At 45.1% G+C, this 27,934-nt stretch overlaps 1 protein-coding gene across 3 annotated transcripts; it reads right to left on the reverse strand.

Moving 5' to 3' along the window:
* Positions 1–317: 317 nt before the first annotated feature.
* Znf346 (zinc finger protein 346) lies at positions 318–27,934 on the reverse strand. Of its 3 annotated transcripts, XM_034510510.2 has the most exons (7): positions 27,699–27,928; positions 21,402–21,505; positions 20,779–20,871; positions 18,752–18,896; positions 11,880–12,065; positions 4,446–4,539; positions 318–3,070 (listed from the first exon to the last, which is right to left on the reverse strand). In XM_034510510.2, the coding sequence occupies exons 1-7, from the start codon at positions 27,907–27,909 to the stop codon at positions 2,983–2,985; spliced, it is 921 nt and encodes a 306-aa protein (XP_034366401.2). In that variant the 5' UTR covers positions 27,910–27,928; the 3' UTR covers positions 318–2,982. The 3 variants fall into 3 exon arrangements, with proteins under 3 accessions (XP_034366401.2, XP_076795100.1, XP_076795101.1); XM_076938985.1 differs by lacking the exon at positions 20,779–20,871 and having other exon boundaries at positions 27,699–27,929; XM_076938986.1 differs by lacking the exons at positions 11,880–12,065; positions 18,752–18,896; positions 20,779–20,871; positions 21,402–21,505 and having other exon boundaries at positions 27,699–27,934.

Here is a 27,934-nt window from a genome sequence, read left to right on the forward strand (position 1 = left end):
TTTTAGTGCTGAAATAACAGCGCTCTTTATTAAAGGACTGGACCCTTGGAGACAACTTCTGGGTTGCCATCAGAACAACTAACTTTGAAGACTGAAAATAATTAGTTCTGATAAGAAGAAGTGGAACTGGGGCCCTTACGAACTGAAGGAACACCAGAACTACTTTGGCTACAAAAAAACCAAACCAAACCAAACCAAACCAAACCAAACCAAACCAAAAAAAAAAAAAAAAAAAAAAAAAAAAAACCCAAAAAACCAAAAAAGTAAAAAGTGCCTATTCCCATTTCTGAGTGGAGGAACACACACATCAAATGACATAGTTTTTACAGCAGCTTTATTCGAGATAACCTCAAGGAAAAACAACACAACTGTTCAACAGTACAAAGGTAGGCTGTGACTGATTCAAATAAAGGACTATGAGATAGTATTAAAAACACTTCTCAGGCATGGTAGCTCAAGCCTTTAATCACAGCACTTGGGAGGGGAGACAGAGGCAGGCGGATCTCTGAGGTCAAGGCCTACAGAGTGAGTTCCAGAACAGCCAGGGCTGCATACTGAGACCCTGTCCTGAAAAACCAAACCAAACCAGGCAACCAGACACACAGGGATGAAAACAGACATGGCGCGCATGCCTACCAACCCTCAACTAGGGAGGTCAAGGTGGGAGGATCAGCAGCTCAAGGCTAGCCTCCTAAATGACAAGTTTGAGACCAGCCTGGGCTACATGAAACAAACTAGAAAACAAACCCCCAAAGCTACACAGACCAGCAGTATCTCTCTCCGCCTTCTACTTCAGGCTGTTACTGCTTTCGTCCTGGACACTCTCAAATGCCCCATATGACTCTCCAAATCCTAATTTTCAAGTATGTGAGCTTCCAAAGGGCAACAGTGAGCTACTTCTAGGGCTTCCACACCCACACTGCTAGACATGCAGCTGGTAGGGCCTCCTGAATCTATGTAAACACAGAGGTCTCATAAGACAAGGGTTAATGGCCAGTCAGCCCATTCATGACCTCAATTCCCTACCTCACAATCTTTACTAATTCTGACACACCAGGCTGCACAGAACCCAGGGAGACTGCTGAGGTGGCCTACAGTTGGGGAGCTGAGAGCAGAGATCCTACTCTAGGAGTCGAGAGCTTAAGTCAGGAGCTGGCTAGGGACAGGTGCCGAGAACATGTGCTGCAAGGAACTGGGGCTTCGGTGCTTGGCCTGGCCCATCTGCATCAGTTTCCAAGCTGTAATGCTCTCTGCCCTGCTATTTTCCAGTGAAAGGAAAGGCTCTCCCCAGGACCAGACAGCCTAGAACTTCGTGGGAACCTCTACAGCTCTTTAAGTGGAGTGAGAAAGGACACCTGTCTTTAAACACTGCCACCCAATCACCCACATATCCACAACTTAAGAAACAGCATCCTGGGCAGGGCAGTGGTGGCGCATGCCTTTAATCCCAGCACTTGGGAGGCAGAGGCGGGCAGATTTCTGAGTTTGAGGCCAGCCTTGTCTACAGAGTGAGTTCCAGGACAGCCAGGGCTACACAGAGAAACCCCGTCTCGAAAAACAAACAAACAAACAAACAAACAAACAGACACAGCATCCTGGACACAAGGTTAGTGGACATCTACCTTGAAGAACTACCCCAGGACAAACAGCCTTATAGGCACAGCTTCTATACTGGCCTCTCTGCAGTCCTCCACTCAGTAGCCAGAGTGACTATTGCAAGAATAAATCGGATAGCTGGGGGGATAAGCTGGATTGGGGTTGGGCACCAGGGAGACTTTTCCTGGGGTGAGATGGTTACTGAGGACACTGGGGGCCATAGCAGTATCAACATGGCTGTAACCAGGGCTGAGGTTACAGCCTGAGTCACACAAGAAATTCTTTATTTGGATGGTTGTGTGACCAAAGAACAAGAGTTTAAGCCCTGCCCCATCCCTACATGGTACCCAATTGCATTAACAAGGAAACCTTCTTATCTCTAAAAGCTTTAGGGATACTTCCTGGAAGCCCTGCTCCACAGTCATATGAGACCCCACTGCAGTGGATTCCCAGGATGCAAACCCAGTAGGAATCTCAGTTGAGGGTCTAGGGACCCTTTGCTTACTGTAGAACCTGCACTAGTTCTACATTCCTTTTCAGTTCCCCTAGAATCTTCTTGAGGATGACAAGGGAGGGGTAGCACCACAGCAAACGGGGTGGGATAGCCCACTACACAAGGGATAGCCCACTACACAAGGGATAGCCCACTACACAAGGGCATAGAGCTAACACCAAGTGATCTTTTAGTAGGCTGTCAGGAGGCAGTTACCTATAAGGGCACAGAATCAAGGAACATAGCAGGAGGGAGACTTTCTCACATGACCCTGGTTGGAGCACCTCTGGACAAAGACTCCCTTAGGTGCTTCCCATGATCCCACTGGGCACTGGGGTCTCCTCAAGCTCCTAGCTTCTGTAGATGCCTAGCACCACTTGGGAACTGGAGAGACAGGCAGCAGAGATGGCAGTGCTCTGCCAAGTCTTTGTGTGTTCCAGGAGACTTCATGGTTGGCAGGATCTATACCAAGCAAGCCTGCATACTTGAGGGACAGGGAATGACACATGAGCTCCAAGTTTCTACACCAAGCTTCCTGGAGCCCAGAGACAGTGCTCTCCCTTTTCTGCAGGACCTTGCTCCCAACTGACCTTGAGAGAGAAAACAGACACTGGGACTGTAGGACATACACCCGGAGGGGCAGGGAAGGCCAACCTCTACACCACCACCTCAGTCTTCCCAGTGCCCTGTCTCCTGCCGTGACCACAGGGCCATGCTAAAGAGGAGGGGCAGGAGGAGCTGTCAGGGGCCATCTGCAGATCTGCAGCCCAAGTTGGCTTTGTGCCTCCATATTCTTCTGATATAAGAGAGGAGGAGGGAGGAGCTATGGGCTAACCACAGTCACCAGGAACTGGCTTGTGGCTGTCCCACCAAGACTGACCAAGCAGACAGCTCTAGTCTTCCACTGTGCTTGAATCCTTTGGAGTGGGTTGTGTTTGCACTGGCATCTGGCTTCCGAATGTCATCAATGTTTTGGGTGACCTGTAATTTGAAAACACAGACACAGGGTAAGCATGTGGCATGGTACACTCAGTAGCTTGTTCTAAAGGTGGTACGGTTCCCCTCATATGTTGGAACAATGGCCTGGCGGCCTCCCTTTTACTGAGGATTACTGAATACTAGGATATTATCTCATTCAACTACAAGTCAATTCTGCATGGAAAGACCATGCTCACTTTACATATGAACTTCAGAAAGCTTAACTAACTAGCTTAAAATATTTCTTTAGAAATTTAGGATCCGCAAAGGAGGAGGAAAAAGCCATGATTTTTACATTTGTTTCCCTGAATTTGGCTTGTCTTGCTTAATATGATTTTGAGTTACATTTACTTTCCATCAAACATAATTTCTTGTGCACACGTGTACGTGTGCGTGTACGTGTGCGTGTGCGTTTGAGGATGGCCTTAAATTGTCATTCCTTAGGTGCTGTGTCTTTCTGAGATAAGGTCTATCTCATTGGTCTAGAACTTGCTAAGCAGGCTGTACTGGCTGGCCAGTGATCCCAGGGACCTTCAGCTCTGTCTTCCCAGCATGGGATGCTAAGCATAGCCCATCACATTTGACTTTTTGTTTGTGATTTTCATTCAGATTTGCAAGTAGCCCAGGTTGACCTTGAATTCCTGATTCTCCTGCTTCAACCTCCCAGCTGCTGGGATTATAGGTGTGCACCATGCCTGACTACTTGGCCCCTGGCTTGCTTTTCCTCCTTCTTTTCCCTCCCTCCCTCCCTCCCTCCCTCCCTCCTTCCTTGAAGACAGGATTTCTCTGTCTTGAACTCTGGCTTCCTCTGTTTCCAGAGTACAGGGATTAAAAGTGTGCTCCACCACTGCCCAGCTTTTTTTTATTCAATTTTCTGAGACAGGTAGGTTCTCATGAACCACATTCTGGCCCCTAATTAATTATCTACATAGTCAAGGCTGGCCTTGAACTTCTGGTTCTCCTGCTTTTACTTGCTAAGGGCTAGATTATGGCATGTGCCACCTGGCCCATCTTATTTCTTTATAATCATTTTAACTATGCAAAGAAGCTTTTTATGTGTTTGTTTTTAGACAGGGTCACATGTGACTCAGTCTGGACTCAGACCAGTGGGGGAAAATCATGCTTCCCTCTTTAGGTTGCTCCAGGCCAGGAAATCCAGGCACTGTTTGAAAGCATAAAGGAAACCAATCACCTCTCCATCTCTCCTGCAGATTTCAGTCAGTGCAAATGCTAGAGGAGGGGCTGATGGAGGAGACCCAGGAGACACCTCAGTGACTGAGAGGCTCTTGGAGTCAGTCCATCTATGCCAGGAAGTACCTGACTCAGAAACCCTTGACTCCTGCTGGAGACTCATGAAATTCAAAAGGACTTTACTCACTGGTTTTTGTGTTTGAAGCCACTGACGTGAGCTTGGTACTGTTCTATGGAGTTCAGCACTATTTTACATGTCTTGCAGGGATAGCCCTTTCCAGCTGAAACACATCAAAATGAAGAGATTTAGTCATCCAATGGGAAGGGACCAGAGGAACAATGCCTTGCACAGAGCATGCATAAGCCCTCCTGAGGACCGATGGCTTGGAACTGAGAGGCCTGGTTGCTCTGGAGGCAAGACTGTGTAACACCATATCCTGGGGCTGCAACCTTCTTATTCTCCTTAAATAATCCCAGTTAGAGGTCCCAGCAAACAACCAGAGGAGATATTACTGAGTAAATGAAAGAATGACAGAGAATAAACTCCTGAGGTAGTTTAGTGGGTGACGAAGTGCATCCAAGCCTGACGAGCTGGGTTCAGTGCCTGGGCCCACAAGGTACAAGGACAGAGCTGACTCTTTTGACTTCTACACGTGCACCACAACACGTGTCCTGCCTCAACAACATGAATAAATATAATAGTAATAACCACAGAATAAAGAGGACCATTGTTTCAATTCTTCCTTTACTAAGTGGACTCATTAAGGGCACCCCCTTCACCGAGAGATCTCTTGGATCTCTCAAGGGCCACGCTCCTTGGGCTTGCAGTAATAGCAATTGAAAGGTACAAGCTGTTATGAGAATCAATCTGCCTCTACACTGGGGTTCAGACACCCTGGCTTACAAGCAGGTTCCTTCCAGTGACACAGTGGCCTTTTGCCACGTGGCTCTAACAGTGAGTCAAGAGTAGGTCAGACTGGATCTCTGCTGTTTCAAGAGTAGGTCAGACTGGATCTCTGGCTGTTTCAAGAGTATGTCAGACTGGATCTCTGGCTGTTTCAAGAGTAGGTCAGACTGGATCTCTGGCTGTTTCAAGAGTAGGTCAGACTGGATCTCTGCTGTTTCAAGAGTAGGTCAGACTGGATCTCTGGCTGTTTCAAGAGTAGGTCAGACTGGATCTCTGGCTGTTTCAAGAGTAGGTCAGACTGGATCTCTGGCTGTTTCAAGAGTAGGTCAGACTGGATCTCTGGCTGTTTCAAGAGTAGGTCAGACTGGATCTCTGGCTGTCTCATGTAACTTGGCTAAATCTTTTTCTCCCCAATGCTTAGCTTTTCACAATCATAAACCCATTATGTTTTTAAAAAGTATTTATTTAGTTTATGTATGAGTACACTGTAGCTGTCTTCAGACACACCAGAAGAGGACATCAGATCCCATTACAGATGGTTCTGAGCTACCATGTGGTTGCTGGGAATTGAACTCAGGACCTCAGAAAGAACAGTCAGTGCTCTTAACCGCTGAGCCATCTCTCCAGCCCCCACCTATTATACTTTTTATACTCAGAATGCTTAGGATAAAATAGCTATGTCTTGGGATTTAAAATTTTAATTCATATGCATATGTTTGTCTGCTTGTATGTATAAGTGCCCAAGATGCCAGAAGAGAGTGTCAGGTCCTCTGGAACTGGAGTTAGAGAGGGCTGTAAGCCACCTGGGTGCTGGACTCAGGCCCTCTGTAAGACCAGCAAGTGGTGTTAACTGCCATCTCTCTAGGGCTATGATTTCATTTGTGAAATGAGGTCTCACTACATTATGTAGCTCTGGCTGTCCTTAAAGCCATGGTGATTTTATTATCTTGGTCTTGAGTGCTAGGATTATAGGCATGTATCACCATGCCAGGACAAAGCAATTACTATATATCAAATGTTTGTCATGTATTTCCTACAATTTCTTTTGAGATAGTTGAAGTGGAAACTTAAGGGTTCTTTGGAGAGTCAATTGTGTTGGATGATGTTTTGCTGGGCAAACATATGAAGGAGTGTTTTCCTGAAGTGGACACAGGTGAAAGGGTAAGGCAGACTCGTGAAAGAGCACTTCCTTGAAGTAGACACAGGAGAAAGGATGTTCTGCTAAAGCAAGCATATAAAAGAACACGTCAAGAAGGATTCTTTGCTAATGACATGCATGTATTGGTCCGCCTTACATTGCATAGTTGAGCTGCATTTGTCTGGACTCCATAGTGAGAAACGCACCAAAAAACTTCTGGTGGCCGGGCAGTGGTGGCGCACGCCTTTAATCCCAGCACTTGGGAGGCAGAGGCAGGCGGATTTCTGAGTTCGAGGCCAGCCTGGTCTACAGAATGAGTTCCAGGACAGCCAAGGCTATACAGAGAAACCCTGTCTCGAAAAACAAAAAAAACCAAAACAAACAAAAAAACCTTCTGGTGGTGTGCTGCAGTTTCTTGCTGCTTCTGAGGACCCGGGCTGATTGGCAGAGTCATGTCAGCTGAGACAGACTCACATGCTAAGGCAAGACCCAAAAGTGATGTTTGGAGGGTATAAACAGGACTCAATGCACAGTGACAGAAGCTGAGCTAGGCTTGCTTATAGAGATAGCTGTGTAACACTTGTGGGTCTCACATCTTCACTGATCTTCGTTTCCTTGAGAGGCACAGCTGAGAACATCTCCTAGTGTTCTTGCTGGTCTCTCTTGCTGACATGAGCCAAGGCTGATGCCTGGCTGTCTCTCCTAGGTTGTGCCATGATTGCTGACTCGTGTTTGCTATCCCAACTCTACCAAACTGGACTGCTGGTGTATCCATGAGGTGTTTGCAGATGGATGGAGCTGCCACTGCCTGCTAACCTGTGAACTGAACTGCTGATTTCCAGACAACACAGAAGGGAGTTGCTCTAAAGAACCTTTCTAAACAGGTTCACTTCCCTTATATCCTTTCTCTTCCACTACCTCTGGTGAGTGGTGGGCTACAACGGAGGTTACAGTGTTTCATCATTAAAAATGCAATTTTAAAAAATTAAAGTTACAGATAGCATTTTATGTGGCTCAGATTAACCTTCAACTTCTGTTCCCAACCTCTACCTCCCAAGTGCCAAGATGTCAGGCATGTATCATCATGATCAGCTTATTCCACATCCTGTGAGAAGAGCAGCTACATGCATAGACATACAATATATATGGAAATAAGAAACAGCATGTCTCGGGACAGAGTTCTATGAAGGGTGGACTTATTTTGGCCTGCCAGGGGCTAGCTGAGTAGGATATGCAGCACTTACACATCCTGGAGGCCCTGGTGGCTCTGGTGCCTTGGAGCCTCTGTCACCTTCAACCTCACAGCTCTGGTGAGATCACTATGCACACAGCTCACTTTCTCTTGTGAGTGAACATGGAGCTTCTCTGAGATTTGAGTTCCAGGTATGTAAAATAGCATTACTGTTACTATTAGCCTTGACAGTCTAAAATTATTTTATTTTATTTTATTTTATTTTATTTGTTTTTTCGAGACAGGGTTTCTCTGTGTAGCCCTGGCTGTCCTGGAACTCACTCTGTAAACCAGGCTGGCCTCGAACTCAGAAATCCACCTGCCTCTCTAAAATTATATTTTAAAAAAGGTCATTTGAGCTAGATAAAGTAGCACAGGCCTTTAAACCCAGCATTTGGGAGGTAGAGGCAGGGGGATCTCTGTGAGCTCGAGGGTAACCTCATCTACAGAGTGGGTTCCAAGACAGATAGAGCTGTATAAGACTCTGCCCCATAAAACAAAACATAACAAACAACAAAAAAAGAAAATGAAAAAGTATTTGGTATGGGCAAGGAGGATTAAAGGGATACAATGATTTGTGTATGAAAATGTCACAATGAAATCTACTATTTTTTAGGTAAACCCCTCCCTTTGCTTAGATAGGGTCTTAGGTAGCCCAGGCTGGCCTGTACTCTGGACATAGCTAAAACTGGCCCTGTACTCCTAATCTACTTGCCTGCACCTTTTAAGCACTGGATTATAGATGATGGGCAGTTTGAGGGTCTTATGTAACTCAGCTGACCTTGAATCCTCTATGTAGCCAAGAATGACCTCTGACTCCTGATCTTCCTCCTCTCATTTTTCAAGTCCTAGGATTAGAGGAGTGCTACCTTGCCTGGCTCGACAGAACTTCATAGTATTTACAGTGCTCCAAGTTTTGCTCTCTTTTCTCAAGACTGCCTTTGCTGCTGGAAGTGACATGGGATGCCATACTCACCACAGAGCGTTTCTTTACTTTTATAAAGACTATCACTGGATAGGAACTATTCCAAATACAGAAACCACTTCAGAGTAGTATGGATATTTTAGTACTAATTTTACCAACGCATGATATATCTCCATTTTAGGGATGGTGCTAGTTGGTGTTTGTTTTTTGGGAGAGAGTCTTACCCAGGCTGACCTTCAACAAGAATGCATCCCAGACCCTTGAAGTTGAGGCAATTCTCCTGCCTAAGTCTCAGTTGTGTGTCACTCTGTCCAGTTCTTCTACAATGTGTGTGTGTGCACACGAATGCTTGTGGGGGCCAGAGGTTGACCTCAGGTGTGTTCCTCTACAGCTCTCTTTATTCTTTGAGATAGCTTCTCTTACATAACCTAGAGATTACCAACTGAATAGGATGGCTGGCCAGGGAGCTCCAGGATCCACCTGTTTCTGCCGCAGAGCGCTATGGTATAGATGTGCACCATCAGTTTTCATGTGGGTGGGGGCTGGGGTCTTCCTGCTTGTGGGGCAGGCGCTTTTCAACTGAGCCATCTCCCCAGATCCTTTCAATTTGTTTGACCAGTCTTATGATTTTCATTAAAGAGATCTTTCACTTTCTTTTTTTTTTTTTTTTTTTTTTTTTTGGTTTTTCGAGACAGGGTTTCTCTGTGTAGCCCTGGCTGTCCTGGAACTCACTCTGTAGACCAGGCTGGCCTCGAACTCAGAAATCCGCCTGCCTCTGCCTCCCAAGTGCTGGGATTAAAGGCGTGTGCCACCGCTGCGAAAACCTGATTTTTAATGTTTATGGTATTGCGACACTTTACTGAATTTGTTAGGGTTCTGAGACTGGGTCTTACTATATAGTTTCTATAGCACAGGCTGGCTTAGAACTCACCACCACTCTGCCTAACTGCTGGGTACAGGCAGACACCACCACAACCACGCTTTTTCAAATTCACTACTTTCCTGTCATAGGCCTGTGAGTGCTGGGATTCAGCAAGCGACCCCTCACCTACTCACTTCCTTGATCTAACTACTGATGTGTTTTGTGGGTACAATAGGAATGCAGAGCAGAGAGAAGGGAAATACTATCTTGGTTGATTCACAGCAGAAGACCTCTGTGCAGGGACACAGAGAACGAGACTGGGGCAGACTGTCTTCTCCTCATCTAATTAGCAGTCTAATACTCCGTGAGATCAGATTTCTTCTAGATTCCTTATAATTACCTTGATATACTGTAAATAGTCCTGAATTTAAATTTTTCCTGTATCAAGTTGACCAAAAAAGTCCAGATCAGTTACAATATATTTAAAGTTAAATGTTAAGAAATAAAGAAGGGCCAGGTATACATTCAGGGATAGAGCACTAGAGAAAAGCCAAAGGCCACCTTTACATTCAACATTAAGAAATACTCATTTAGTAACAACACGAAGGGAAAGTGAGCTGACTCTGCAGGAAATAGCACTTCTCAGGAGCCTGAGGACCTGCGAGCCTAAGCCTGTCTTATGGAGCTCACAGGTGGAGGGCGGAATGGAGATGTAACTTTGGGTCCAGACTGTTTTGTTTTTTTCCCACTGATTGACTGAGTTTATGCCAAGCATGGCAGCACAGCCTCGCAATCAGCACAGTTAAGAGTGGATGCAGGAAGGTCAAAAGTTCGTTATCTCTGGATACACAAAATATTTGGGGCCAGCATGAGCTATAGGAGACTGTCTCAGAAAACAAAACTAAACAAACCCTAAATCCCAAACCCAAACCAAAGAAACTACAACAGGCCTACCTGCTCTGAGCTTACAGACTGGCATGTTATTGTCATAACAAGAACGATTATCTTGCTTTCACATTTTTATTTATTTAATTGCTTACATATGTGCATCTGTCTAACAGCCTCCAACTCCCACGTGCTGGGATTAGAGGGATGCACTAGGGTGCCATGCTTATGTGGTGGTCAGGGAAGGCATCGCTTTGTGTGCATGTGACAAGTACTCCAGCAACAGAGTGACATTTCCAGTCCCAAACATACCAGGAAGGTCCCCTAATTGTGAATGCCCACTCTTGTGATGCCAGGTGACATTCTGAGATTAAGGACACTAGAATAGCCTCCTCCTTCACCTTGATACCCCAGGGATACAGGCAGGTTTCAAATGCTATGGAAAGAGATGCCCTAAACATGCTCAAACTTTGGAAAGGCTGTTGAGGCCTTCAGTCTAGCAATGTGGATGTTACCGAGGGAGTTTGGATCCGAGTTTAGGGCTAGGGAGATGGCTAGGCAGTTAAGACCACTTGTTGTTCTCCCAGAGGACCTGAGTTCAGTTCCCTGCATTTATGTCGGGTGGCTCAACCATCTGTAAGTCCAGCTCCAGGGAGTGAACTCTCTATTCTCCCATCCTTGGGCACCAGCATTTACAAACCCACAGACACACAGGATTAAAATTGACTTTTTTCCCCTTTCTCTCTCTGTGTAGCCCTACCAGGTCTGGAATTTGATCTGAAGACCAGGCTGTCCTTGAACTCAAAGATCCACCTGCCTCTGTCTCCTGAGTGCTAAGATTAAAGGTGTATACCACCACTGGCTAAGAAATAAATTTCAAAAATCAAACCAAAACAAAAATTCCTTCAAACCAGAGATTAAAAGCTGGTAGCTTTTGACTAAAATCTGACTTATAGAGAGGGTTTTACTCAGAGTTTAAAATTTCTAAAATTTAGGCACATATTTAAAAATAAGGGGAATCTGAGTGGGGACTATAACTCAGTGGCAATGTTTGCTTAACACACAAGGCCCTGTATTTCATGTCCAGCATCGAAACCAAGCTAACGATAATGATGATAAAACCACAAGAAACTCCTACACAAGTCTGGGTTTGTATTGTTTTGTTTTTTTGTTTGTTTTGAAGACAGGGTCTTTCTAGGTAGTACTGGTTATCCTGCAGCTTATTATGTAGACCAGGCTAGCCTCACACTCACAGAAATCTAGCTATCTCTGTCTCCTTTGTACTGAGATTAATCATGTGGCACCGTGGCTGGCTTCCACAGAACTTTGCGAACTGAAAGGGAGCGACAGCAGTGCAGCCTTGGGGTTGCTCACCGTCTCCTGCTGCCCATGCCTTCTCTGGACCCTATCATTCCATTTCTGCTTCTTCCCCACATCCTATCAAGACAGGTTCCTACTATGTATTCCAGACTGTTCTTGACCTTGTTCCTCCTGCTTCAACCTCCCAAGTGTTGGGATTACAGTGTACACCACCAAGTCTTGCTTGTCTGTCTGCTCCCTGTGCTCACAAACTCGGCTTTAGAAGATGCAAGAAACAGTACATGCGTAGGTAGCCCAGGGAATTCTAGTGCTCAGTCCCTGATCCAAATCTGCATGTGAGCGGGCCCTCTCACCTGGTAACTCAGAGACAGCAGGGTCCGCCAGCCGCCCATAGTGCGCCATGAGCTTGAGCTTAGTCTCCTGCTTCCTGTGTCTTTTCCCCATATAGTGTTGTTGAGCCATGGCAGGGTCGTTGAATGTTGAATGGCAGAGGCTGCAGAATTTGTCTGGGTCTAGCATCTCTCTATTCTGCTGCAAGGCTAAAGTGGGGCCACAAGGAAAGAATTTGTAAGGTGTTTCAACAAAGCCGTGGTAAGAGAGTTCAAACACAAACAATGGAAACACAGGAAAGAAGGTGCCCAGGTTTTGAGTACACTTCAAGGGAAGGAGAGCAGTGCCAGCCATCACCCTGAGAGATGCAGCCCTCCCTCAAAAAGTCACGCTGTGAAGGGTCCCCATCAATGCTCTAACTGGGAATGGTGGCAGGAGCTCAGTGAGCAACCGACTTGTTCCCCAGCATTCCGCACTGAGCCCTAACGCTTTCACACTGAGGAGGCTCGGAACCTGTGCTAGCCGGTTCCCTGACTGCATACTTGCAGTCTCTAGCCCTCAGATTTCCTTGGAATTTCAAAGCAAGTAGGATAAGAAGGGTAAATATTTCATTTCCATTCTCAAAATACCTATTATAGAGCTGAAGAAAGCCATTCAAGCTCTGAGCCCATACACAGGAAGGCAGGCCAGTGGATCAGGAATGCCTTTCTTTCTTTATTTGTAGTTTTTCTGAGAAAGAGTCTCACTATGTAGCTCCCTGGCTGCTCTAAAATTCAAGATATAAGCCAGGCTGGGATTAAAGTGTGTGTCACCACACCTGGCGTAGATGCCTGATAGACCACATCAAATTCTAGGCAATGTGAGGAACACATTCTATATTCAGTTTCCCTTAAGTTCTCAGAAGTACTCCAATGAAGTAGGTACCATTCTGCCGTACTACAGAGAAGACCAAAGCTTAGATAGTAAAAATGATTTGTTCAAGATCACCAAGTTAGTGAGAGACCTCTAGACTGTGGGACCCCAAGGCTATCGTATGCCAGGCTCAAGAGAGAAGCAAGTGGATCTGAAGGCTACCACTGATGCTTTCACCTTCGGAAAACATCTACTCTACTCAGAGGATTCACTTAGTCAAGGGCTGAAAAGAGTTGGTTCAGTGGTTAAGAACGCCTACTGTTCTTCCAGAGGATCTTCAATCCACAGCACCCTTGTTAGGTGGCTTGCAAAGTGCCTTTAACTCTCCAGTGCAAGGGCATCTTATTGCTCTGGCTTCTGCAGGAAAGTGTACACACACACACACACACACACACACACACACACACTCACTCACTTTAAAAAATAAAGATGAATCTTTTCTTTAAAACTGGAACCAGCTAATTAGAGTCTGGTATGGGCATCATATGTATGAGTGCTGATGTTGAAAGCAGGCCAGATAGCTGCTTTCCAGAGTAGACGCCATGACTAACAAATTCGTGTGGTCAGCTGGAATGGTATTAACCTAACAGCCACTGCTGCAGGCATGGAGGGACCAGCCGCCTGCTCCCAGGCGTGGGAGAGAGGGGTTTGGGTCAGCAGAGCTCACAGAGGAGGCTTTCAGGTCCTTTTCCGTTGCTTATCCTTTCTATCAGCACTGAGGATTTGCAGCAAGCCAGACAACACTCACTAGTCACAGTCTCTGGCCGTGGGCATGGTGGAAGCAAGTCATTCAGAAAGTGGAATACAGGTAGAATAGTTTATGAGAATGTTTAGTTTCTGGTATTGAGTTGAAAAAAAAAATAGATTATAAAACTTTTTTTCCTGTTTTCAGTTTTGTGAGACAGTTTCTTTGTGTAGCTTTGGCTGTCCTGGAACTAGTGCTGTAGACCAGGGTCTCGTTTTGTAGCCCAGGCCAGTCTCAAACTTAGTGTACTCCTCATGCCCTAGTCTCCCAAGTATGTGATTCCAGGAGTGAAGCATCATGTCTAGCTTGTGATGATGATGACGGTTTTGAGACAGCATATCTATGGATGGCCCAGGCTGCCTCTAATACAAGATCCTCCTTGCTTTAGCCTCAAGAATGCTGGGACTTATAAAAGTTAAGATCATTCTTTTAAAATTTCTATCACATTCTATTGATTTATTAGGTGTGCGTGTGGAGTTCAAAGGACAAACTGCAGGGGGTCTTGTCACATGATTTCTGCCATGTGGGTCCAGGAGTAACTCAGGTTGTCAGCAGGCACCTTTACTTGCTGAGCCATTTTGTCAGCTTCCTGCCCCTTCGAATTCTTTACTTATCTATGTATTTATTTGAGACAGGGTTTCTCTGTGTAGCTCTGGCTGTCTTGGAACTCACTCTGTAGACCAGGCTGGCCTTGAACTCAGAGACCAGGAGTGCTAGGATTAAAGGTGTAGCCACCACTGCCTGGCTTCTTCTTCTTTTTTTTTTTAATCTTTTAGATTATTTTGAAATTTTTGTTCATTTATTTATATGTATGTTTACCTGAATGTATGTTAGTGCCCACAGAAGCCAGAAGAAGGCATCAGATCCCTTGGAGTTACACATGGTTAACCACCATGTGGGTGCTGGGAATTAAACCAGAAGCCAGTGCTCTTTTTTTTTTTTTTTTTTTTTTGGTTTTTTCGAGACAGGGTTTCTTTGTGTAGCCCTGGCTGTCCTGGAACTAACTCTGTAGACCAGGCTGGCCTGGAACTCAGAAATCCGCCTGCCTCTGCCTCCCAAGTGCTGGGATTAAAGGCGTGCGCCACCACCGCCCAGCAGAAGCCAGTGCTCTTAACCACTGTGCTGGAGAGATGGCTTAGCGGTTAAGAGCATTGACTGCTCTTCCAGAGGTCCTGAGTTCAATTCCCAGCAACCACATGGTAGCTCACAACCATCTGTAATGGGATCTGATGCCCTCTTCTGGTGTGTCTGAAGACAGAGACAGTGTACTCATATACATAAGTAAATAAATAATTTTTAACCTATTATTATTGAGTGTGTGTATGTGTTTGTGCAATCATAGGTGTGTGTGCACATAGGTGTGCATGCCAGAGTACATGTGTGGAAGTTAGAGGACAACTCTGTGATCCAGTTAGTTCTCTCCTCTCACCTCCACACTCAGGCCCCCATGATTGTGTGGCAAACACCATTGTGGGGAGTGGGTGTGGCGGCCAGCTAAAATGGCACCTAAGCTTATGAATGGCACCTGCCAAAGCTTATGAATGGCACCTGGCAAATTTTATGAATGGTGCCTGACTTCCTCACACAACCCGGTCAGAGCCACGTCTGCAGAACTACTGCACAGACTCGCTGCCACGCAGAATCAGGCCATTTGACGTGTGCCAATGGTGTGTGCCCACGTGGCAGGCTCTGAGTGACCAGGCATGGGGATAAAAGGGAAAGTGGAACTGGGATCTGGGGCTTCCAGAGAGATATTGTAAAAAGGTTCCTGAGTAAACTTCGTTGGGAAGAATCCCGTGTTGTGTCGCTCCTTTCTGCGGGTCGGAACTGGTAGCGACACACCGTGATCCACTGAACCATCTTGTAGGTCCAAGGTTGTTCTTTAAAACATTCTAGGGGTGAAGTTGAAGAAATGGCTCAGCAGTTAAAAGCACTGACTGCTCTTCCAAAGGACCTGGGTTCAATTCCCAGCACACAATATGGCAGCTTCACAACTATCTGCAACTTCACTCGGTCCTAGAGATCTGATGCCCTCTGCAGGAACTGCCCACACACGGTGACATATGAGCAGATAAAACAGTCATATACATAAATAAATACTACTGTTTAAAGAACACCACACTGGAGGGAGGAGCATGGTGAGCTCTAACCACGGTAGCCAGAGCTAGAGCTGTCTCTCAGGAAAAACTGGAAATATGCAAAGCGTGCTCTCTAGGGATGCCTACTGTATTTCTATTATAACACAAAGAAAAGGGGGGAGGAAAATATAAAAAATTCAACATTGGAAGAACCATGTATGGCTAGTATGACATCAGTGGCCAGTATGACTGCTAAAAATATCTACAAAAACTCTGTAATAATCTGGGGAAATGTGTTTTCCTTTTGTATCAAAGATTTTCTCTGAACTTATGTGTCTGTGGATATGTGCATGTGAGAACAGGACTCATGGAAGCCAGAGGGGACGGATTGCTTTGGAGCTAGAGTCACCAGGAGTTATGAGCTACCCCACATGGGTGCTGGGAACCAAACTTGGGAACTCTGTAAGAGTAGAACACACTCCTAACTGTTGAGCCATCTCTCTAGCCCCCAACATGAGGAAATGTTATATTAAGTGAAGAAATATATAAGAAGGTTTAATATAATTATATGGTCATGTCAGTGTTTAAAGTTTTTTGTGTAACCTATATAAATATACTAGGATTTAAAAACATTACCTACTCACACACACACATTTCACACATATGTACATGTATATATGTCTGCATGCCATGTGACATATGGTTGGCCTAGAACTTGCTTGTAACTACAATGCCCTATAAGCAGGAGCCGATGTTGACAATGCTCTTCCTAGAAGTAAGACACAGGTGGCAGATTACCTGCTTCTCTGAATGTTTTGCATGTTGAATTATAATTATTCACATATATGTATAATTTTTACAGAAACAGAAATGATGTGTTCTACATTTACAAACACATATATGGAGTCAACCTGGATGAACAGAAACAAATATAATACAAGCAGGTACACAAATACACGTAGTGCACAAGGCTGGAAGAACACAGGACTCTAGAAGGTTAACAGCACTTAAGTTGGAATGGTAAAGTTATGGCAATTCCTTCCACTTTTTCTACAGCATGTTTGTTTCACTTTTATAGCACACAGATACTCAGTTTCAGGACTAGAGTTACAGTAAACCCATGAAGTAATATAGACGTATTTTTAAACTATAAGGCTAAATGAGAAGTAATAGCAGAATACAAATGGTTGATTAACACTAAGTTCTATGTGGCAATGGCTGGAAGTGAGTATGGAAGATAACCGACTGTTTAGAACAGAAGTATCAGGAGGAGGCATCTTTCACAACATTTTCCCACTTGTGGGAAGGTAAGTCTGTGACATTACAAATTCAGTTTTAAGATAACTTTCCTTGGTCTACTGCTTACATGTCGTGCTGCTACTGTTTACTGGCTCTCACTTTAGACAAAATCAATCAATACTTATCACAGTCAACAAACCAACCATAATCAAGGTCAATGGCATGCTCTAGATCAGTGGTTCTCAACTTGTGGGTCATGGCCCCTTTGGGGTTGAATGACCCTTTTATAAGGGTCATCTAAGACCATCAGAAAACACAGATATTTACATTATCATTCATAACAGTAGCAAAATTACAGTTATGAAGTAGCAACAAAATGAATTTTATGGTTGGGTCAGCACAACTTGAGGAGCTGTTGAATACACTAACTGTGGTAAGGGCTGCAGTATCAGGAAGGCTGAAAACCACTGCTCTGTGAGGGTGGCTTCCTCATTAGTGACTGCATTTCACAAGAGAATCCCATGCAACTGGCTTTTTAACAATGACGACAATAATGAAGGCTGTTGTTTAGTGACAATATGCTGTACCCTAGACATTTTTTTGAGGGTGGGGGGTATTTGCCTCTTATCCTTTTGGGTGCTATACAGGCCAGGCTGGTCTCAAACTGGCAGCCAAAGTGGCCTTGAACTCCTGACTTTTCTGCCTCCACTTCTAAGTGCTGGGATTGGCGGTGTGTGCCACTATGTCTGGAAGTCATAATTATCTTCAAAAGCTCTAAAGCAGATGGCACTGACACTTTACAGGTGCAGAGGTTCAGACACAAAAGGTAAAGAAAACCGTCTGACTTAAATCTGTGCTGCTCTGACTCTAAGTCTATATTTTATTGTTTCATACCATGAATAACTACATTTGGGTATGCTAAGAGGGCATGGCGATGATAGATTTTTCCATATCTCCAAAACCTTCTCAAACACTGTTGCTTTGTTTCAATGATGAAATAAGACAAAAGGATCAGAAATTCTATCAATAGTGTGGTCTTGGTCCAAAAGAGAGAACAATACACACATGCACACACACACACATGCACACCAGTGAAACAGAAATCAAAGGGTTCCCACTCGTGACTAATTGCAGTTAGCCTAGGTTGAAACCTCAGGATTCAGGGTTAACAGGATGAAAGTGATAGCTGTGCCAACAGCGAGAGAATAAAGAAGGCTAAACGTGAAGTCAGCGCTGGGAAGTGGATTCATGGCAGCTGCAAACAGCTTGCCAGTGTCCTGCTTTGAAGGCAAGCCTGCATTTAGAACAGGTAGCTTTTGCAGGTCAAAGTGAGCAGGGCATAACCTGAGTCCATGAAGAGGAGGATCTAGCTGTCAACTGGCAACTCTTAGCAGTAAGAGCAGGTGGCTGGTGGGAGGAAAGAATTAAGAGAGAGGCAAGCGGCAGAATGCTCACAGTATGCAGCAGGCCTTTGGCCCTCCTGAGTTATAATTACTGGTTAGGACAGTAATTATAGGCTAAAAACTATGACAGGGCTAAGAAGCTTCTATATAACATCTGATAGAACCACACAAAGGGGGTAAAGTGAACCAAGTCTGAGGCCCAATTTCAGCAAAGCAGGGTCTATTATGGTATATATGTATTTTGGGCAGGCTCTCATGTAGCCCAGGTTGCTCAAAGTCCATATGGCAGCCGCCTCCATGGTGAGTGCCGCCAGGGTGCTCTGTGCACACTAGGGAAGCACTCTACCAACTGACGTACATCCCCAACTTGTACTGGGTTTTTCAGAGCTCTCAAAAGCCTGAAAAATCTGAGTCCCAGTCTGTATTCTGAGGCTCCAGTGAGCATTCTGGAAGCACCTGGCAATGGTGCCCTGAGGATGGGAGGGGGTCCCAAAAGCACTACTCAGGAAAAGCAGTACCTGCCCCCTTAGTGGATTGCTGCTTCAGCTTTAAGTTCTTTGCGTGGGTCTTCCCCAGGTAGTGCGACTGAGCCACAACAGGGGAGGAAAAGGCCATGTTACAGATGGGGCAGCAGTGGTTCTTGTCTTTGCTTCTGCTGCTCTTCTGGTTGGGAGAGAGAACACAGGTCTGATCATGCCAGTGCCCATCCAGAAAACCTCCAATGGTTCCCCACTGCCCATTGGCTGGTGGACATTTAAGACCCCCTTCACATGTTAACTTTACCTTTACAGAGTCTTCTCTAGCTAGTTCATGTCAGGTACCATGCATAATTTCCCAGTTTATTCTGTTACTTCCTCAATTTGCTTTGGTTAGTCCTACTGTCTAGAATGTTCCTCCTTATTTCTGCCTGGCATTACTTAGGTCTGCTACCAGCCATTCAGTGACTTTTACTTTAAAAAACTAGACTAAACAATCACTAAGCCCCTGCTGTGCATATCCAGGAAGAGTTAACCTTGTTCCTCACCTGTGTTCCCAGAGTGTATGAGACTTCTATTACAGCCTTTGTCACCCTAAACCGACAGCATCACAGCAGAAGAGCCTTCTGTGTGAGCGTAAGCGCAGCACTGGATGTGGACAACTTGACTTATCTTTGTTTCCTATCCTTGTACCCTGCTGGGTCTAGCACACAGTAGATACCCAGGGCTCTCAGAACAAACATGTCGGGTTCCACTTGTTACTACAGTTATGCTAGAAAGTGTATTTCAATCTTCCGGAGGAAGTCTGTCCTCTGAACAAGGTGTTTCTTCAACATTTCTCAGTCTTCACACCACAGACGGTTTGGGCTTGGGGATTCCTAGCTGGTGGTGGTGCTGATCTCACCTGAGCTACTCAGTCATCTAAGAACTGAAGCAGAAAGGTGAAATGATTGTGGCCCTGAGGGTCTAAACCATAAGAGCAACCAGGAGGTGATTTCTGGAAGGGACACGCCTGGCCCCTTTAAACCACTGGCCACTGTAACAGGAGCCAGCGGTCTAGAGTAACCACTTAGTTTCTGACCATTACTGGGTACTGACATTTTACCTCACAACACTAATGAAGCAAGACCCCCTCCATTTTATGAGTGAACTTCCGAGAGGTGAGGTGACTGCTTGAGTCTCCTATCTGTAAGTTAAGGAGGCTTGCCCACTGACTTCTCACCATGCTGTGCAGAACTCCCACACTCTAAGAGGCACAGCACACTCAGGACCTGGGACTGGTTTCTCTGTAATTCTTACAGTAATTCTGAGATAAAATAAGTGTATCTTCGCTGTGTCGGAGGAGGCACGTGTTTGCCTTCTTTGCTCAGGTAAATGCTGAATGTCTGCTTTCCTCTACAGCCCAAGAACATCAGTGTCCCTTTACTTTGCCCACTTCAATAACCCTCTGGGTGGTGAGGGCGGAGCCTAACGACTCCCTTTACTGAACTGTTGCTACATGACAGACTTTGGGTCTGGTGTTGTTTTAAAAGTCTTTTCTCAATTTAGGGAAAATCCTGAGGCTGGGCAGTGGTGGCACACGCCTTTAATCCCAGCACTTGGGAGGCAGAGGCAGGCAGATTTCTGAGTTTGAGGCCAGCCTGGTCTACAGAGTGAGTTTCAGGATAGCCAGGGCTACACAGAGAAACCCTATCTCAAACAACAACAACAACAAAAAAGAGAGAGAAAAATCCTGAAAAGTAGCTATACTTTGTTTGTTGTTTTGAGACAGTCTCTTATGTAGCCCAGGCTGGCTTTAAACTTGCTATGCAGCCAAACATAACCTAAGACTACTGATCCTCCTGCCTCCACTCTCAAGTGCTTTGGTTACATGTGTACACCACCATCCTTGGAAGTATGCTTGTTTTTGTGACAGGAAGCAATCAAGGCTTAAGAGTTATAAGACTTGCCCAAGATAAAGAACAACACTGGGACCTGCAGCCAAGTTAGTCTGAATCAGACAAAGCTCATGCTCACACCACACCAAGCTGCTTGGGAAGCAGGCGGTCTCCACGAGGCGGCTGTGTTACCTGATCTGAGTCTAGCCTCTTCACGTCCCCCTTTAGTGTCTCCATTCCATGGATTGCTAGGTATCTCTTCACTTTGTTGGCATGTTTTTTACTCTGCAAGAACCCAACAAAAAGACTGAAGATAGCCAAACGTCATTTCATAGAGAAGACAATCAGGCCATACCAGAGTCTCACCTGATTCATCCTCACAAAAACCTCTGAGGAAGAGAAAATGGGGAAGAAATTTCATGTATTGAGTTCCGACCATGTGCTAAGCCCTTTACATGCTATTCAATTTAGCCTCCAACAATCTATGAAAATCCATGCAGAAGCCGAGGCCAAGCATGGTGAAATGTCTTGCCTAAAATGAGTAACAGAGTTGGCTTCAAATTCAGGTCTATGTAAATCCAAAGCTCACACTTCCTACTGTGTCAAGTTGTACACAAAGGTCCACATATAACAACCCTGACTTGAATGGGAGAGATGAGAGTCACAGGAATCAAGTCAATTTCAAGTCCCTAGCAAACATACATGAAAGAAACATCTTGTAGCTATGCAAGAATGAGCTTTTTCTGCAAGGCAGAAGCGAAGGTTTGGCACTGGACCTGGAAGGTAAACGCATAAATATAGCAGAAATGGCCTACCTGGTAATGTGCTAGCTTCTGAGACTCAGAAATCAGCATGGCGCAGCAAACTTTACACTGGGTGCTAGTGAAGAGACACTGGTTCTTCTGGATCATGTGTTCCACTATAGAGGGAAAAGAAATCATGCAAGTTGACAGATGTGATCTCAATAGCACTGTCTCTGATCTGTCTCAAACATAGGCGCCAAGTAATGGAATCCATAGTGACATACGCAGATCTGCCCTTCAGTTCCACGAGTCATGCTATGCTTACAAACTTCCTGCATTATTATTTGATACAGGCCAATATTCTTTACCTAGTCATATTGTTATGTGAGATGAGGTTGCCCTATGCTGCCCACGAATTCCAGGCTCAAGAGATCCTTCTGCCTTGGTAGGTATGACGATAGCCCCATAACATCATGCACTGTAATTTTTTAGAAAAAAGGTGTATCTGAGGCCTCATGAAGCAGCCTTAAAGCAGGATGTAGAGATGTACACCTTAAATAACAACACTCAGGTGGCAGAGGCAGGTGAATCTGAGTTCAAGGCCAGCCTAGTCTACACAGTTAAGTTCCAGGCTGTACAGGGCTATATAATGAATTCCTGTCTGAAATAACAATGACGCCAACTGTTTTAATGTAGACTTAAGTATTAGAGGAGAGATAGGTATTTAGGAAAAGGACAGTACACACCTAAGACATGAGTTTAGTTATAAGACAGTTGAACACTTGAGTTAAAAATTACTTTATTCATGTGTGAAGGGGAGATTTCAGGTTTCTTTGGAGACTCAGTTGTGTCATGTGATATTTTCCTGGAAGCTGTCTGATGAGAGGATGTTTTGCTGAGGCTGACACTTGTGAGGATGCATACTTGCAAAGGATATAACCCAGCAGACAGTGAACAACACTCTTGCATTGATTTGCATTGAAATGCTTTGTTTTGCTGGTCTTCACTGATCTTCACTTGTAGTGCCTTTGTAGAGAGAAACGAGCCAAAGAACTTCTTGTGGTATTCTGGCTGCTTCCTGTCACTTCTAAGGACTCCTGCAATTTCTAATGGATTAAGCCACTGCTACTGACTTGTGTTTAGTGTTTGCTATTGGACTGAACTGCTCCTACTGATCCATGCTCATGCTTTGGATGAGACTGTTGATATCCTGACAATGAAGACTGGAATCGTCCCAAAGAACTATTTCTAAACAGGTCTGTACATCCCATTGTCCTATTAGCTATCTTCCTTCCATACCCTTGGTCAGTGGGCTAGAAAGGAGGATGAAGCACTTAAGAATCTTTATTAAAGTAGGTTTTGAAAAATCTAAACCTATGCATGTATATGAATCTTTTGCTTTCATGCATGTCTGTGCACCATGGAGGCCAAGAGCAATGGCACTGGATCCAGGGAAATGAAGTCACAGTCGTGAACTGCCAAATTTTCCTCATCTCTACCCTGTTCCCTGCTCACAAGATGGACCACGCACCCCTCAATGCTGAAGGGACAACTTAGTGTTCTCCTTCTTCTGGGAAAGACAGACAGACATACACATGGTTGGGGGTGGGGAGACAGATGGAGGGAGGGAGGGAGAGAGACACACAGACAGACAGACCACGGGGGAAGGAGTGGGAGAAAGTTTTTGCCACTGATTTAGCGGCATGGACCATCTCACTACTTTGTGCAGCTGCAGTGTCATCTCTGTGCTTTGGATTAATCAGTGCTAAGGTATCTTGCATAACTGATATATAAAACTTATTTTTTACATTAAACTTTTATATGATTTTGAAACTTTGTTTTTGGGGGATTTTACTCTGGCCACGGTCATCTGGCTGTGAGAGTTCTTTAGTCTGTGGGCTGGCATATGCTGATCCTCCAAAGCTTCTCTTGATTGCCACTGACAGGGAATGTTTCTGAGCCTGTGACTGAACATTCTAACTTGTATTTTTCTCTCTTCTGGTCTCTTTAGGGCTAGGGCTAGTTAGGAGAAATAGAACCTCATAGTGCACCTGTTTTCTTTCTTTGTAAGATTGATTTTTTTTTTTTTTACTATTTTTAATTGTGTAAATGTTTGTATGTTTGTTTGTGAGAATGTTTATAGAAGTGCAGGTTCCCTTAATGGTTGGGAGCCACATGGTGTAGTTGTTGGTAACCAAATTCGGGTTCCTCTGGAAGATCAAGACAGATCCTTATCTACTGAGCCACCTCTTCAGCTCCAAGTGCAACTATTTTGGTACAAAATGCCAACAAGAGTTGTTTGAAACAATTAAATAAACTTAAAAAAAAAATCAACTAAACTAGCATGTTGAGATAGCTGCATGACCACATGTGAAGTGGCTCAATCGGCCACAGCTAAGCTATGAAGTCAGCCACACGGATCAGTATAGAAAATGGGAGATTGATCATTTGGCTCAGGAAACAAAGGTACCTATTGCCAAACAGAGCTCCTGAGTCTGATTCCTGGAGCCCACTTGACAGAGGACAGAATGCTCCTGCAACTGTGTCCAACTGCTCTATCAGCTGTGCCAGGTCCACATCAGTGTGCACTCACAAACAGACAGAATGAAAAGAATATAGAAGACACGGTATGGATACCTAATAGAATACTATACAGCCATAAAGAACAGTGGATTATGTCATTTGCAGCAAAATGAATAGAACTGCAGGGTATTATTTTAAGTGAGAACAGAAAGGCAAAGAAAACAAGCATTGCATGCTCTTTCATATACTAGAAGCTAATTATGCTTCAAAAGGCACTGTTTCTAAAACAAACACAAGAGCTAGTGAGATGGCTCAGTGGGCCGGAGTGCCTGCTGCCAAGGTTGATCTGAACTGCTGACTTCAATCCTTCAGAGTTGTACAGTAGAAGGAAAGAACTGATTACTGCAAGTTGTCTTCTAACCTCTATGAGTGCTCTGATACACATATGCCCACACACATATATGTGAGTGTAATAAGAAATAAAGAAGATAGCCAGACATGGTGGCGTATGACTTTAATCCCAGCATTCTGTGAGTTTGAGACCAGAGCCTGGTCTATACAGAGTTCCAAGTTAGTCAATGCAACATCCTCTGGACCCACATTAGGAAAGGAGAAAACCAACTCCTGCAAGTTGTTCTCTGACCTCCACACACACACCATGGTACATGTGTGAATGTGTGGACCACATACTCTCTAAATACACATAAAAAAAAGTCACTGAGTTGGGACTGCAGAGATGACTAGCCGGTGACAATATGTACTGCTTGCTCTTCTAGAGGACTTGAGTTTGGTTCACAGCTCCCATGTTGGTTCACAACTGCCTATACTCCAGTTCCAAGGGATCCAGCACATCTGTCTGTACTCAGACATGGGCACACACATACACATAATTAGAATGTAAATGCTGCAGGTATCTAAGTGTGACTGGAGAACTTTCAACAGAAACATTACCTGGGCACGAATTATTACACTCATATGTATGTAAGCAGCTGCTGAGTGCTCTACTTTAAGGTCCAGGGCACACTGCCCGTCTCCAAGACCACTTCCCTTTGCTGCATCTCCAGTTCTGAGGCATCCCTCTTCCCTCCTCCCCTTACATTATACGGTAACTGTGAAGTGGAAACTTAAGGGTTCTTTGGAGAATCAGTTGTGTTGGGTGGTGTTTTGGGTGTTCCTGAAGTGGACACAGGCAAAAGACTAAGGCAGACTCATGAAGCAGCGTTTTGCTAAAGCAGACACAAGAGAGCAATGTTCTGCTAACACACGCACGTTCGAGGACACGTGATGAAGGACTGTGCTAATGACTCACACGTACTGGTCCACCTTACATTAGTTGAGCTGCATTTGTCTGGACTCCTTGGACTTGAACTGACTGGATGCATGTGCTGAGGTAAGACTTGTGGAGGACTCATGATGTTGGGAGGGTATAAGTAGGACTCCATGGCGTGATGGAGACAGAGCTTGGCTCGCTGGTACAGCTAGCTGCAATGCTTGTAGGTCTCTTGTCTTTACTGATCTTTGCTTCCCTGAGAGAGGCATAGCTGAGAACTTTTGGTATTCCTGCTGTCCCTCCTGCCGAGACTGAGGCCTGGCTGTCTCTTCTAGGTCATGTCACCACTGTTGCTAACCTCAATCTACCAAACTGGACAGCTGATGTATCCATGAGGTGTTTGTGAGCGGATCAAGCTGCCGCCGCCTGCTAACCTGTGACCTGAACTGCTGATTTCCAGACAACACAGATGGAAGTTGCTCCAAAAATAATATCTAAACAGGTCCACTCCCCCATATCCTTTCTTTTCCACTACCTCTGGTGGGAAGTGGGCTACAAGGGAGGTTAAAGCATTTAAGAACCATCATTAAAAACAAGATTTAAAAAAATTAAAGTCATACAACTGTTTTGGTGTTTGCTTCTCGGACTGACTGCAAGCTACTCCAGAGTAAGAACAGTATCTTCTTCATCCCTAAGGCTTGGAGGTCCAGCTGCTCCTGGGAATGTCAAATTAACCAAAGGAAATCTGGGTCAAGGAGACAACTTTGTACTAAAATGTTTTTTGAGACAAGAGTCTTGTATAGCCCATGCTACTCTCAAACTTTTTTTTTCCTCTCCCTGAGACAGAGTTTCTCTGTGTAGCCCTGGCTGTCCTGTAACTGGCTCTGTAGACCAGGTTGTCCTCGAACTAAGAGACTCACCTGACTCTGCCTCCCAAGTGCTGGGATTAAAGGTGTGTACCAGCACTGCCTGATTCAAACTTGGTATATAGCTGAAGCTGGCTTGATTTCCTGATCCTGTCTCCACCACCTGAGCGCTGACAATGACATTTATGTGCTACCACATCTGGCTCAAAAAAAAAAAAAAAAAAAAAAAAAAAAAAAAAAAAAAAGTTTTAAAAACACAAAAGAAGTAGAGACTCAGAAATGGCATATACATTTATTTAGGAGATAGACTTAACAGTATTAGATTGGAGATGTATACACTTAAATTCAATGTATCTTGGGTACCGTCAATGTATCAGAGAGATGGCTGAATGGTTAAGAGCATGTACTGCTTTTGGAGAGAACCAGGGTTCCGTTCCCAACACCTACATGGTAGCTTATAATAGTAGCTCTAGTTTCAGGGGATGTGATATCTTCTTCTGATATCCTTGGGTACTTATCATCCATACACACATACATGCAAGCAAAACACATCACATAAGATAAAAACACATTTTAAAAAAAAAAAAATTTCAACATATCTCCCTTGAATATGGTAAAAAATTCCAATTTTATCCAGGGCAAGCAGTTCACAAACACAGTAAACTTCCCAAGATTAGTCTGCACAGCAAGCAATATAACCAGTATAGAAATCCTGTTTCTCTGCAGAGACCTAATGGGTTAGCACAGAAACCCAGATACAGTTCTCGTACATTTGGGTTAGTATTAAGTAGCTAGTTCTGGAAAGGACTCTGGACAGAGAAAGAGGCCAGCTCCCCTTGCACTCCTCTCGATCCCTTGTTACCCACCCAATTTTGGGTCAAACAAAGCCATCTGGTAAGTTTCTTCTGAGAAGTGCACTCTGAGTGAGTACACTGTTCTCCACAACTCTGCATTGAGTGTGAGATAAAAAGCAGTTAGAGGCAAGATGAATACCTAGGCAAGTTTCCCCGGCTCCTGGGCCTCCTCTGTGTAATAAACTGTTGGCAACAAGACACAGAAATACGGTATTGAAGGACATAGTGGTGCAAGCCAGGAATGCCCACATTAAGGAGGCTGAGGCAGGGGGACCTATGCAAGTTCAAGGTTAGCCAAGTCTTCCAAGGAAGAAACATGGCAAGCCAGGTCACAGTCATCAAGCCTAGGAGGAAGCTGGGATTCAGGAAGACCTTCCAAAGCTCACACTGGTCCTCTCACTCGGAAGGCTGAGGGCAGGAGGTCCACCACGAGCTGAGCAGTGAGAAGCGTCGCAAAATAAACAATAATAAAGTAAATTAAATAAAGCTCTTCGGATCTGTCGGAACCGTAGGGCTTTTCGAGGGAAGAGAAGTAATGTCGAGTTGTGGAATTAAGGACAGACAGGAATGGAAGCTGGCTCGGCTACGAGCCAGGCTGGAAAAGTCCTGTAGCTCTCCAAGAGGACAAGACCTAGAATTTGGGGGAGACTGTTCTCAAGTGAACGCCCCCGAAAGGAGGACGGAAAAATTCCGCAGGGTAGCGAGTTACGAGGTCCTGCACTCTTCGCGAGAGAGAGAGAGCGAGCGAGCTCGGAGCTCCGGATCGTGGTGCAGAGGTTGCCCGGCGCCAGGGGAGTGACAGGAGGCAGGCCATCCCGCCTCGGTCCAGCCGCGAACCCCGGAGCCCCCGACTCACCTTCCTCCCTCCCGGCCGGCTGCGCACCGGACACAGCTTCCCACAGGAGGCGCGCCCTCTCGCGGTCGAAGCGTACTCCGTCCGGTTCCCGACCCTCCGGCTCCTCGGAGCTCCTGAACGGTCCGGCTCCTCCGGGGTCCGCAGCCACCGTTGCATCGGGCGCAGGACACGCCATCTTTTCGGCTAGCGGCGCCGTTGAAGAGCTGCGCATGCGGCCCGCTACCACTAGCAGTGGG

The sequence above is a fragment of the Arvicanthis niloticus genome, chromosome 8 (assembly GCF_011762505.2).
Source record: "Arvicanthis niloticus isolate mArvNil1 chromosome 8, mArvNil1.pat.X, whole genome shotgun sequence".
NCBI lineage: Eukaryota > Metazoa > Chordata > Mammalia > Rodentia > Muridae > Arvicanthis > Arvicanthis niloticus.

Excerpts from the sequence above, each read along its gene's own strand:
- Znf346 (XM_034510510.2), bottom strand. The coding sequence starts at position 27,909 with ATGCGCAGCTCTTCAACGGCGCCGCTAGCCGAAAAGATGGCGTGTCCT. Across the intron at positions 20,872-21,401 it reads AGAAGCTAGCACATTACCAG|AGTAAAAAACATGCCAACAA; the intron begins GTAGGCCATTTC and ends GGGTTCTTGCAG. Across the intron at positions 12,066-18,751 it reads GCAATCCACTAAGGGGGCAG|CCTTGCAGCAGAATAGAGAG; the intron begins GTACTGCTTTTC and ends GCCCCACTTTAG.